The sequence below is a fragment of the Leopardus geoffroyi genome, chromosome B1, assembly GCF_018350155.1.
Source record: "Leopardus geoffroyi isolate Oge1 chromosome B1, O.geoffroyi_Oge1_pat1.0, whole genome shotgun sequence".
In the NCBI taxonomy this organism is placed as follows: Eukaryota; Metazoa; Chordata; class Mammalia; order Carnivora; family Felidae; genus Leopardus; species Leopardus geoffroyi.
In genome coordinates, this window is record NC_059327.1 from 27,459,568 (window position 1) to 27,472,946 (window position 13,379).

Sequence of the window (13,379 nt, forward strand, 5' to 3'; positions counted from 1 at the left end):
GCCATTTGAACACATTATGACACAGCCATACAAAATAATTGCAAGCAGATATTCAAAAGAATGAGTTTGGTCTACATACCCTAATATGGAAATATCTCTGAAAAATACAATTAAACTCGCCAAGGTGCAGAAAGATGAATAGTGACCCCATGAGTATTTTTTGCAAAGGATAGACAAATGGCATACTATCTTACTGGAAGTATGATCTTTGCTCCCAATACTTCCTGTTACCCTGTGACCTGTCCACTGCTTAGACACCAGTTAGAATCCTCTACACAGAACAAAGACATCAGTTCCTGGCTCTTGAGAGTTTTTAAATAGGCTTTTGATACTCCTGGCAGAAATAATAAACAGCTTTGAGGGGTTCAAAAGCCAAGGCTTTTAAGTTTGAAGAAGCTGAGCTTGTGAGATGCACATCGTTTTATGCCAGAAACCACAGATTTGGAAGAATGTATGCTCGGCTGGTGCCATTTTTGCTTACTCTCAGACTAAATGAAGATTCCACGGACCAGTTGAGAACAGTGAGCTAAATGCTGTCAGATCTCTAAAAAAAGGGCCCTGTGCCCTGCCACTGCTGCCCTTCCCCACAGTGCTCCAGCCCAGGCAGGTTATGACAGAAATCCCAGAGAAGCTAGGAGACCTGAGAGCAAAGAAGAGTGAGATGTCACTTCAGGGAAGGGGGCTCCCAGGGAGGTGGCAAGCATGCCAGAGTCCCCCATGACTTGGGGGCAGAAGAGCAGAGACAGCCAAGTGGGGTAGTCCTGAAACATGGCAAATGTCCCCTTGTGTAACACCCACAAAGGAATGGGAAGAATCACATGTTTCTGAATTACCCAAAAGGGACCCAGAAGTAGCTGAGAGGCCAGATCTCAGAGCTGTGGAAGCCAGAATGAGAGAGGCTGCCATAGCTGTCTACGCGGGCCAGTGACTAGATACCAAACAGGAACAAGAACTGCAAGATGCAGGGTGGTAGGTGACCAAGGAACACATGCTTTGTCCACACCCAATACCTTGGCTCTCCACCTTCCTCTGCCCACCAAACCCGCAAAGCTTAGTCACAACTCCAGGAAACGGAAGAGTAAACCCTGAAATGTCTATACTTAAGTTCATACCTCCCAATGGTAGCTTAAAAATAGAATTAGTTTCGGGGCCTATGAGTGGCTCAGTCATTTGAGCATCCAACTCTTGCCTCTTGATTTTGGCTCAGGTCATGATCCCAGAGTTGTGGGATCAAGCCCCTGCCCCACACACCTGGCATCAGGCTCTGTGATGAGTATGGAGCCTTCTTGGGATTCTCTCTCTCCCTCTCCCTCTTCCTCTCTCTCTCTAAAATTAAAAAAAAAAAATTTTAATAGAATTAGTTTCTGTTATAGAAAAAAATATTAATTACCTTTCCTACCACCTGGTATGGCCTGAAGTTTGCCACCATTTATATTCATGTATACGTAGACATACGTGTAAAAATTTTCTGAAATGGCTAACAGTAATAGAATGGAACTGGAAAAGAGTACATAGAGATCTATATTTTTGCTTTTCCTGCACTCTACACCTAATTTTTCAACCATGAGCAATAATATAACATGTGCCTTTTACTTGGCAGAGGTAGTGGGGGTGGGGACCATATTCCTGGAATTTGGAACATTGAATCCTTAACAGCTCACAAGGTTGTTATGGCATCATCTAGGTTAGACTGTGTGCCCAGAACTGTCCACTGGCAATCACAGATGATTCCCTTCAAAACCTCTGAAGTCAAAATGGGTCTTTCTCCAACCTGACCAGTTTCTGTTGACCTCCAAGTGCCACCAATAATTCTCAAGTTGTCATAATTTTTATGCTGTCAACTATAATGAAAAAGGGTGTCCACCGATCTCTAACTGCTTATTGAACTTATCCCCTGCTTCCTCAATTATATGCTTGAATAAACTCCAGGCACCACAGAACTCAAACTTTAACATCCACCATGATGCTCTCATTTAGTTCATGGCAGACCAGCACCATCACTAATACACTTTTGACAACTGTTGTGAGTCAAGACAATTCACCCGAACACAAAATAATTGGCAGAGAGAGCAAGTAAACAACACGCGTTACAAAATACACTCAACTCAAGATAGAGTGATAGAGCAGCCGTTGGCTGAAAATATTTGCAGAGTGGTGCATTAATGACCATTGGCTTAAGTATAAAAACTGATGTATATAGAGAAGAAAGTAGAGTCTGAAGAGTTAGCTCTCATTGGCTGAGAGCGCACTGTGTCAGAATTAAACTGCACCAGGTTTGGGTCCAAATTCACAGGAGGCACCCATTATCCCAAACAGGCCTACAGGGAGAAAACTAGATTAGAATCGGCTGCTTTCTGACTAACAAGAGATACACACAGTGTATCTAGTGGAAAGTCAATTAACATAAAACTGGTGAATTCATTATGAGCGTGGTGAGTTAATTAACATAGGATTGAGGAGTTCCTATACAGCTTAAAGAAGCAAATTCAATTTTCTACACAAACAATTTATGGCTTAAGTAAATGACTACAGTTTTCTACACCCAACACATTTTTTAACATCTTTGGTTATCATAAGCTTTCCAGTTAAAACATTACTTTCCCATGAAGTAAAATTTTTAAAGTATATAGTTACAAAATAGAATGACTTAGAAAGCATTCGGGGGCTCCTGGGCAGCTCAGTCGATTGAGCATCTGACTCTTGATGTTGGCTCAGGTCACGATCTCACAGCGTGTGGAACTGAGCCTTGCGTCGGGCTCTGCACTGACAGCGAGGAACCTACTTGCGATTCTCTGTCTCTCTGTCTCTGTCTCTCTCTCTCTCTTTGTCTCTCTGCCCCTCCCCCCTGTTTGCGCATGAGCACATGTGCTTACTCACTCTCTCTCTCCCTCAAAATAAATAAACATTTTTAAAAAAAAAGGAAAGCATTTTGCTTTTTCCCCTTGGATGTCAGCAAGCATGAAGGAAGGAACTGCAACCATGATGACAAGAAACAAAGCACATGTAGTTTTGGGTTTGGGTTTTTTTTAATGTTTATTTATTTATTCTGAAAGAGAGAGAGCACACGCAAGACAGCACGAGTGGGGGAAGGGCAGAGAGAGAGGGAAAGAGAGAGAGAATCCCAAGCAGATTCCATGCTGTCAGCACAGAGCCTGAAGCGGGGCTCAAACCCACAAACCTTGAGATCATGACCTGAGCCAAAATCAAGAGTCAGATGCTTAACCGACTGGGTCACCCAGGTGCTCCAAAGCACATCTAGTTTTAAATTCAAACAGGACCTCTGCCCCGGCTGGCTCGTATCTAACAGAGGCCTTTGTTCACTGTACTCTGTGGTTAAGAAAATGTAAGATACTCCAATCTTCTGGAGTTTACCTCACCAAGACAACAGAGCAACCCACACTTGAATTTTCAAAAGACTCCCCTCAACAAGATACACTGTACCGAGACTTCCCATAAATTAGAATTGGTACTCATAATCTTCTCTAATTTTATGTAAAGTTGATTCAAAGTTATATTTATTGGTTTCTTTTGAAGCTTATAATGTTGCTTCCATCTTTTAATAACACTCAGAGAATGGAATTTTTATATTAAATATATATATTATATAGTGTTTTCTGTAAGTGATTATTTTACATACATACACATACACATCTATTTTAGAAAAATATTCCAGAGACACACAGCACTGTAACAAATTAGCACTGCAGGGAGCAGCATTAAACTGTTATCCATATATTACTTTTCTAATAAAAAAAAAAAGGGCACCCAGTAAATGCAAAATTAAATATTTTTTTCTAAAACCTGAGGCTATTTTCAACATCATTGAAAATGTTTTCAATAACACTCATAGTTAGCATCTCTTCAACAGCCGTTCGTGTTTATCTGCCCATCTTATCTTTTATCCTTTGTTCTCCTGTGGACCATCGATGCCCTACTGCAGGGGCACAGGCACCTTTCAGATGTAACATGGCAGGCTTTCTCTTACCTACTCCCTCCTGATGACCCCGGGGTAAGGGCTTAGGTTGAGGAGCAAAAAGAGCAGAGGACAAAAATGGCTCCCATGGCCCTACAAAGTCACGGATTCTAATTACCCACAACACTCCAGAGAAATGTTCCCAGGTACCTGAGAATCTGGACCCAGAACAGGACCAGTTTGGGTTGCTAAGCCAAGGAATGGAAACAGATGGTTCAGGGGAGGCCTCTGAGGGAGAGTTCTCAACCTGTTATTCCCACACTCTCCAACCTCCACCAACCACTCAGAAGTATAACTGTGCAAGCATTTGCCACCAGCCCTGCTCCACAGACTGGCCAATTTAAACCAATGCTATAGTGGGGCACCTGGGTGGCTCAGTTGGTTAACTGTCTGACTTCAACTCAGGTCACAGTCTCATGGTTCGTGAGTTCGAGCCCAGCATCATGAGTTCATGAGTTTGATGCAGTGACAATGCCGAGTCTGCTTGGGATTCTCTCTCTCTCTCTCTCTCTGCCCCCCCCTCTCAAAAATTAAATAAACTGAAAAGAAAAAAACTTAAACCAATGCTATAGTAAATGAAAGGGGCATCTAGCAGTGGATCTCTTTAAGAAACCCTATAATGTGGTCTCTGAGAAAACCTCACCCACGAGCCTCTGGCAGGGAAGCTAAGCCTCCACCTCAACTCACACCTCTCCTCACAGTGGATGTGGAGTTATGACTGGGACATGGCCACTGGGCCAAAGCTACACTTCCAGCTTCCTCGTGTGCAGTGGGGTACAGTGTCCAATCTCCACGGATGCAGAGCAGGAGCAGAACTGGTGTGTGCCACTCTGGGCTGAGGTCGTTAAAGTCCTAGTGCTTCTTCTCCACACTTTCTTCCCCCTTCGTTAGCTTCAGGGAGCCCAGCGCGGGCATGTGGGGAGCCATGTGTTAAATGTGGCAGGGCCTTGATGGAGGAGCCTGTGTCCCTTAGTCACCGCCTGGAAGAAAGCTTCCTGGAGACCAGGAACACCTGTTTGGGACCACACAGAGGAAGAAACAAACTTCTACTGTGTTGCAGTCATTATCCATTTTGAATTTTGTAATAGCAGTTCATATACCACAATAATACACAAGCCTACATGCACAACTGCTGCAATGTTCTAGAAGAGGGCTCTTTCAGGTCCTTGGCATCTCTCCTCTCTTTCAGACAATCCCTGGTCTCTAACATCCATGTTTCTTTTTTTTTTTTTTTTTTAATTTTTTTTTTCAACGTTTATTTATTTTTGGGACAGAGAGAGACAGAGCATGAATGGGGGAGGGGCAGAGAGAGAGGGAGACACAGAATCGGAAACAGGCTCCAGGCTCTGAGCCATCAGCCCAGAGCCCGACGCGGGGCTCGAACTCCCGGACCGCGAGATCGTGACCTGGCTGAAGTCGGGCGCTCAACCGACTGCACCACCCAGGCGCCCCATAACAGCTTATTTATTTTTGAGACAGAGAGAGACAGAGCACGAACGGGGGAGGGGCACAGAGAGAGGGAGACACAGAATCGGAAACAGGCTCCAGGCTCTGAGCCGTCAGCCCAGAGCCCGACGCGGGGCTCGAACCCACGGACCGCGAGATCGTGACCTGGCTGAAGTCGGACACTTAACCGACTGCGCCACCCAGGCGCCCCAACGTCCATGTTTCTGCTCAGAGCTCCCATATGACAAGTCCCAATTCAACACTAGGTCCTTTTTGTCCTCAACTATACTGAGCTATAAGTGATAAATAATTGTAATATATTTTAGGTGTACAATATGATTATTTGATATACATTGTGAAAGTATTCCCACCAGAGTTAATTAACACACCTATCATCTCAAAAATTTACCTTTTTTTTTTTTGATGGCAACACTTAAGTTCTGCTCTCTTAGCAAATTTCAATTATATAATATACTATTATCACCTTTAATCACCATGTTACACATTAGATCCTCAGACCTTACTCATTTTATAATTCAAAGTCTGTACCTTTTACCAGCCTCTCCCTGTTTCACTCACCCCCGGGTCCCTTGCAACCACCATTCTACTCTGTTTTTGTAAGTTTGACTTCCATTCATTCATTCATTCATTTATTTATTTATTTATTATTTATTTATTCATTTATTAGGCTTCACACATTAGTGATACCATGCAGTATTTGTCTTTCTCCGTCTGGCTTATTTCACTTAGTATAATATTCTCCAGTTTCATCCATGTTGTCACAAATGGCAGAATTTCCTTTTTTGTGGAGAAATAATATTCCATTTTATATCTAGATAGATAGATAGATCACATTTTCCTTATCCATTCACCTGTTAATGGACACTGAGGTTATTTCCATGCCTTGGCTATCATGAATACTGCTGCAATGAACACAGTAGTATAAACGTCTCTTCAAGATAACAATTCAATCCCCTTTGGACATACACCCAAAGGTGGGATTTCTGGATCATAAGGTAGTTGTATTTTTAATTTTTTGAGGAACCTCCATACTCTTTTCCATAATGATTGTATCAGTTTACATTACCACCAACAGTGCATAAGGGAACCCTTTCTCCACATCCTTGCCAGCGCTGGTTCTCATGTCTTTTGATAATAGACATCCTAACAGGTGTGAGGTGATATCTCATTGTGTTTTTTATTTGCTTTTCCCCAATGATTAGTGATGTTGAGTACCTTTTCATGTGCCTGTTGGGCATTTGGTTATGTTTTTTTGGCAAAATGTCCATTTTGGTCCTTTGCTCATTTTTTAATCAAATTATTTGGCTTTTAGGGAGGAGGGGTCAAGATGACAGACAGCATGGAAGGTTTTTTTGCATCTCTCGTCCCTGAAATGCCACCAGATCAACACTAAACCATCCTGCACGCCTAGAAAACTGATTTGAGGATTAACACAAAAATCTGCACAACCTGAACTTGGCAGGTACGTGGCACAGAGAGATGAACTGGGGAGAGAGAAGCCGAGAAGCCACAGAGGGCAGGGAGGTGCTTTTGCTTGTAGAGAGAGGAGGGAGGTGGGGGGGGGGGGCATGAAGTATGGGAAAACACCCCCCCCCCAAAAAAAGCAGCTGGAGAAAAGGTGGAAAAGTGGAAACAGCCACAGGGACTGAACTAAAAAGGGAGAAAGGAGAAAGGGGAGGGTTTAAATTCCATTAAGACTCTATAAATGGGGAGGATAGAGTCTGAAACTCCACAGCCCAATACCTGGTGGTGCTCTGGTGGGAAGGGCGAATCCCCAGGAGCAGAGTGAAGTCCTCCGGCCACACAGGGAGTGGTGGTTCCGCTGCTGGGAGGACATTTGGTAGAGGCTGTGACACCCCACAGTCAAAGGTGTCAGTGGACCCCGGAGAACAACGACATTCGCTGGTGTTGGAACAAGAATGTTAAGGAAGAAGCTTGGCGCCAGATGCGTGTTGTGATTTTCCACAGTCCCTGAAACGCTGCTGCTACATGATCGCATGATCTTTTTCTGGGGCGGGCTGGCACCCAGCCGCCGTCTCTGGGCATCGGCAGCAGCACAGTTCCTCAAACGTTCCTGGGTGCAGCCGGCATCTGGCCATTGCTCAGTGAGACCCTCCCGCAGAGGATCTGAGCGGGTCAAAGCCTCAGTCCCTCAGAAGTGAGGGGTCGGGAAACACAGCCCCATTTGAAATAAAACTCAGGAGGGAGGTGCTGCCTGGCAACCTGACGGCTTGGTCACAGAAAGTGTAGAGGCGGGGACTGGACGGAAGTCGGAGACAAAGGAGGGGTGCTTGATTGCCAGTTGTGGAGAGCACAGAGTTTTGATACTAGAGACTGGTAGCTGGGTGACGCCATTTTTGCCCCTCCTGCGCACGCGCATACATGCCTACACGCACCACAGCAATCCACCCCAGTAAGCTAAGCAGCGCCATCTAGTGGAGAACAGGGCCATTACACTAAGCCCCACCCAACTGGGCCAACAGCGCTCTTGACAAACTCAAGACTCTCCGCCTGCTTAGTTTATGGACTATAAAGTGCTCCGTAGCTTGACTTCCATGGGAAACCAGATGCAATTTCTACCATACTTCTTTCTGTTCACTGGTACTTTCATTCAATTTTTTTTTTCTTATTCTTGAATACAGAAAGAGAAAAAAATCTATTTTTATTTTCCATTTTTATTGAAAAGATTTTTCTTCATTTTTTCTACTATATTTTTGTAAATTTTTTAAATTCTATTTTAGTTTCATCATTTCATTTTATGATATTTTATTGTATTCATTTTTTCAAATTTTCAAACATTTTCCTTTTTTTCCTTTTTTTCCCTTTTTCCTTTTTTCTTTTCTTATCTTTCCCTTTTTCCTCTAATCTATCAAGTTTCTTTCAACAACCAGACCAAAACACATCTAGGATCTAGCATTCTTTTTTTGATTTCGGTGTTTTTAATTTTTTAATTTTATTTTTTTTACTTTACTAATTCCTTCACTTCCTCCAAAATGATGAAGCAAAGGAATTCACCCCAAAAGAAAGAACAGGAAGAAATGACAGCCAAGGAATTAATCAACACAGATACAAGCATGTCTGAACCAGAATTTAGAATCACAATAATAAGAATACTAACTGGGGTTGAAAAGAGATTACAATCCTTTTCTGCAGAGATAAGAGAAGTAAAAACTACTCAGGATGAAATCAAAAAAACTATAACTGAGGTGCAATTTTGAATGGATGCCATGGTGGCAGAGAATCAGCGAGGACAAACTTACGGAGAACAATGAAGTAGAAAAAAAAGAAGGAGACTAGGGCAAAAAGAGCACAAAATAAAAATAAGAGAACTCAGTGACTCATTAAAAAGGAATAACATCAGAATCATAGGGGTGCCAGAAAATGAAGAGAGAGAAAAAGGAGTACAAAATTTATGTGAGGAAATCATAGCAGAAAACTTTCCTAGCCTGGAGAAAGACACAGACATCAAAATCCAGGAAGCACAGAGGACTCCCATTAGATTCAACAAAACTCAACCATCAACACAGTATATCATAGTCAAATTCACAAAATACTCAGGCAAGGAGAGAATCATGAAAGCAGCAAGGGAAAAAAAGCCCTTAACCTACAAGAGAAAGCAGATCAGGTTCGTGGCAACTATCCACAAAAACTTGGCAGACCAGAAAGGAGTGGCAGGATATATTCAATGTGCTGAATCAGAAAAATATGCAGCCAAGAATTCTTTATCCAGCAAGGCTGTCATTCAAAATAGAAGGAGAGATAAAAAGTTTCCCAGACACACAAAAACTAAAGGAGTTTGTGACCACTAAACCAGCCCTGCAAGAAATTTTAAGGGGGAACTCTCTGAGGGGAGAAAAGGGAAAAAAAAAAAAGACCAAAATCAACAAAGATTAGAAACAACCAGAGAACACCACCAGAAACTCCCACACTACAAGCAACATAATGGCAATAAATTTGTATCTTTCAGTACTCACTTTAAACATCAATGGACTCAATGTTCCAATCAAAATACATAGGGTAACAGAATGGATAAGAAAGCAATATCCATCTATATGCTGTTTATAAGAGACCCACTTGAGACCTAAAGACACCTTCAGATTGAAAGTAAGGAGATGGAGAACCATCTATCATACTAATGGTCAACAAAGGAAAGCCAGAGTAGCCATATTTATATCACACAATCTAGACTTTAAAATAAAGACTGTATCAAGAGACGCAGAAGGGCATTATATCATAATCAAGGGTCTATCCACCAAGAAGACCTAACAATTGTAAACATTTATGCGCCAAATGTGGGAGCACCCAAATATATAAATCAATTAATCACAAATATAAAGAAACTCATTGATAGTAATACCATAATAGTAGGAGACTTCAACACCCCACTCACAGCAATGGAAAGATCATCTCATCAAAAAATCAACAAGGAAACAATGGCTTTGAATGACACACTGGACCAGATGGACTTCACAGATATATTCAGAACATTTCATCCTAAAGCAGCAGAATGTACATTCTTTTCCAGTGCACATGGAATGTTCTCCAGAATAGACCACATACTGGAACACAAATCAGCCCTCAGCAAGTACAAAAAGATTGAGATCATACCGTGCATATTTTCAGACCACAACGCTATGAAACTCGAAATCAACCAAAGAAAAAATTTGGAAAGGTAACAAATACTTGGAGACTGAAGCACATCCTACTAAAGAATGAATGGGCTAACCAAGCAATTAAAAAGGAAATTAAAAAATATATGGAAGCCAATGAAAATGATAACACCACAACACAAAACCTCTGGGACACAGCAAAGGCAGTCATAAGAGGAAAGTATATAGCAAACCAGGCCTTCCTAAAGAAGGAAGAAAGATCTCAGATACACAACCTAACCTTATGCCTTAAAGAGCTAGAAAAAGAGCAGCAAATAAAAACCAAACCAGCAGAAGACAGGAAATAATAAAGATTAGAGCAGAAATTATTAATGCTGTTGAAACCCAAAAAACAGTAGAACAGATCAATGAAACCAGAAGCTGGTTCTTTGAAAGAATCAACAAAATCGACAAACCACTAGCCAGTTTGATCAAAAGGAAAAAGGAAAGGACCCAAAGAAATAAAATCAAGAATGAAAGAGGAGAGATCACAACCAACACAGCAGAAATAAAAACAATATTAAGAGAATATTATGGGCAATTATATGCCAATAAAATGGGCAATCTGGAAGAAATGGACAAATTCCGAGAAACATATACACTACCAAAACCGAAGCAGGAAGAAACAGAAAATTTGAACAGACCGATCACCAGTAAGGAAATCGAATTAGTAATCAAAAATCTGCCAAAAAACAAGAGTCCAGGGCCAGATGGCTTTCCAGGGGAATTCTACCAAACATTTAAGGAAGAGTTGAGTAAGGAGCAGGTGGAGGGGCAGGGAGGTGTTTGCGTTTCGCCAGCCTGGAAGGGTAACTGCATGGTTGAGGCGACCAGGGACTGAGCATTTCAGATCTGCTTGTAACCTGGTATACCACCATGCTGGCCGCAAAACCTGTATGTCTCCGGACACTACATTCCAGGGTTTTCCAACCAGCTTTCACCAAGGCCTCCCCTGTTGTGAAGAATTCCACCACGAAGCATCAACGGCTCTTAACACCCATCAGGGAATATGCCACCAAGACAAGAGTTGGGATCAGGCATGGGAAAACTGTCCAAGAACTTAAGGAGGCAGCGGTGGAACCATCAATGGAAAACATATTCAAAACTGATCAGATGGGAAGATGGTTTTTTGCTGGAGGGGCTGCTGTTGGTCTTGGAGCATTGTGCTACTATGGCTTGGGAATGTCTAATGAGATTGGAGCTATTGAAAAGGCTGTAATTTGGCCTCAGTATGTGAAGGACAGTATTCATTCTACCTATATGTACTTAGCAGGAAGTAATGGTTTAACAGCTTTGTCCACCCTGGCAGTGAGCAGAACTTTTGTGCTTACAAACTTCATGATGAGAGGATCTTGGGTGAAAATTGATGCAACCTTTGCAGCCATGATTGGGGCTGGAATGCTGTTACAGTCAATACGATACGACCAGAACCCAGGCCCAAAGCATCTTGCTTGGTTACTACATTCTAGTATGTTCTAACTTTAAATTTTTATTCAATAACCTTCATTACTATCTTCTTTGGTCGTTCTTTACAATTGTGAATGACTTATCCATAATTTAATAAAGACTCATGGTTAGGGGGGAAAAAAAAGGAAGAGTTAACACCTATTCTCTTGAAGCTGTTCCAAAAAAATAGAAATGGAAGGAAAACTTCCAAACTCATTCTATGAAGCCAGCATTACCTTGATCCCAAAACCAGACAGAGACCCCACTAAAAAGGAGAACTATAGACCAATTTCCCTAGTGAACATGGATGCAAAAATCCTCAACAAGATATCAGCCAAGCAGATCCAACAATACATTAAAATTGTTACTCACCACGACCAAGTGGGATTTAAATCTGGGATTCGGGGCTGGTTCAATATCCGCAGAACAATTAAAATGATTCATCACATCAATAAAAGAAAGGACAAGAACCATAAGATCCTCTCAATAGGTGCAGAGAACGCATTTGACAAAATACATCATCCTTTCTTGATAAAAACCCTCAAGAAAGTAGGGATAGAAGGAGCATACCTCGAGATCATAAAGCCATATATGAACAGCCCAGCGCTAATATCATCTTCAGTGGGGAAAAACTGAGAGTTTTCCCCCTAAGGTCAGGAACAAGACAGGGATATCTGCTCTCACCACTGTTATTCAACATAGTATTGGAAGTCTTAGCCTCTGCAATCAGACCACACAAAGAAATAAAAGGCATCCAAATTGGCCAGGAGGAGGTCAAACTTTCACTCTTCACAGATGACATGATACTCTATATGGAAAACCCAAAAGATTCCACCAAAAAACTGCTAGAATTGATCCATGAATTCAGCAAAGTTGCAGGATATGACACCAATGCACAGAAATTGGTTGCACTCCTATACACCAACAATGAAGCAACAGAAAAAGAAATCAAGGAATTGATCCCATTTACAATTGCACAAAAAACCATAAACTACCTAGGAATAAATTTAACCAAAGAGGTGAAAAATCTATACACTGAAAACTATAGAAAACTTATGAAAGAAATTGAAGAAGACACAAAAAATTGGAAAAAGATTCCATGCTCCTGGATAGGAAGAATAAATATTGTTAAAATTCGATCCTACCCAAAGCAATCTATATATTCAATGCAATACCTATCAAAATAACACAGGCATTCTCCACAGAGCTAAAACAAATAATCCTAAAATTTGTATGGAACCAGAAAAGACCCCAAATAGCCAAAGCAATCTTGAAAAAGAAAACCAAAGCAGGAGGCATCATAATCTCAGACTTCAAGCTATACTACAAAGAATCATCAAGACAGTATGGTACTGGCACAAGAACAGACACTCAGATCAATGGAACAGAATAGAGAACCCAGAAATGGACCCACAAACGTATGGTCAACTAATCTTTGACAAAGCAGAAAAGAATATCCAATGGAATAAAGACAGTCTCTTCAGCAAGTGGTGCTGGGAAAATTGGACAGTGATATGCAGAAGAATGAACTGGACCACTTTCTTACCCCATACACAAAAAGAAACTCAAAATGGATGAAAAACCTCAATGTAAGACAGGAAGCCATCAAAATCCTCAAGGAGAAAGCAGGCAAAAACCTCTTTGATCTTGGCCACAGCAACTTCTTACTCAACACGTCTCTGGAGGGAAGGGAAACAAAAGCAAAAATGAACTACTGGGACCTCATCAAAATAAAAAGCTTCTGCACAGCAAAGGAAACAATCATCAAAACTAAAAGGCAACTGACAGAATGGGAGATGATATTTGCAAACGACATATCAGATAAAGGGTTAGTATCCAAAATC

The 13,379-nt window shown here is 41.6% G+C and overlaps 1 protein-coding gene across 1 annotated transcript; it reads left to right on the forward strand.

Annotated features, from left to right (window-relative positions):
• Positions 1-10,950: 10,950 nt before the first annotated feature.
• Positions 10,951-11,568, forward strand: LOC123596333 (growth hormone-inducible transmembrane protein-like). Its single transcript, XM_045474914.1, has one exon. It carries the CDS (start codon positions 10,966-10,968, stop codon positions 11,566-11,568), a length of 603 nt encoding a protein of 200 aa, XP_045330870.1. The 5' UTR covers positions 10,951-10,965.
• The last annotated feature ends 1,811 nt before the right edge of the window (positions 11,569-13,379 follow it).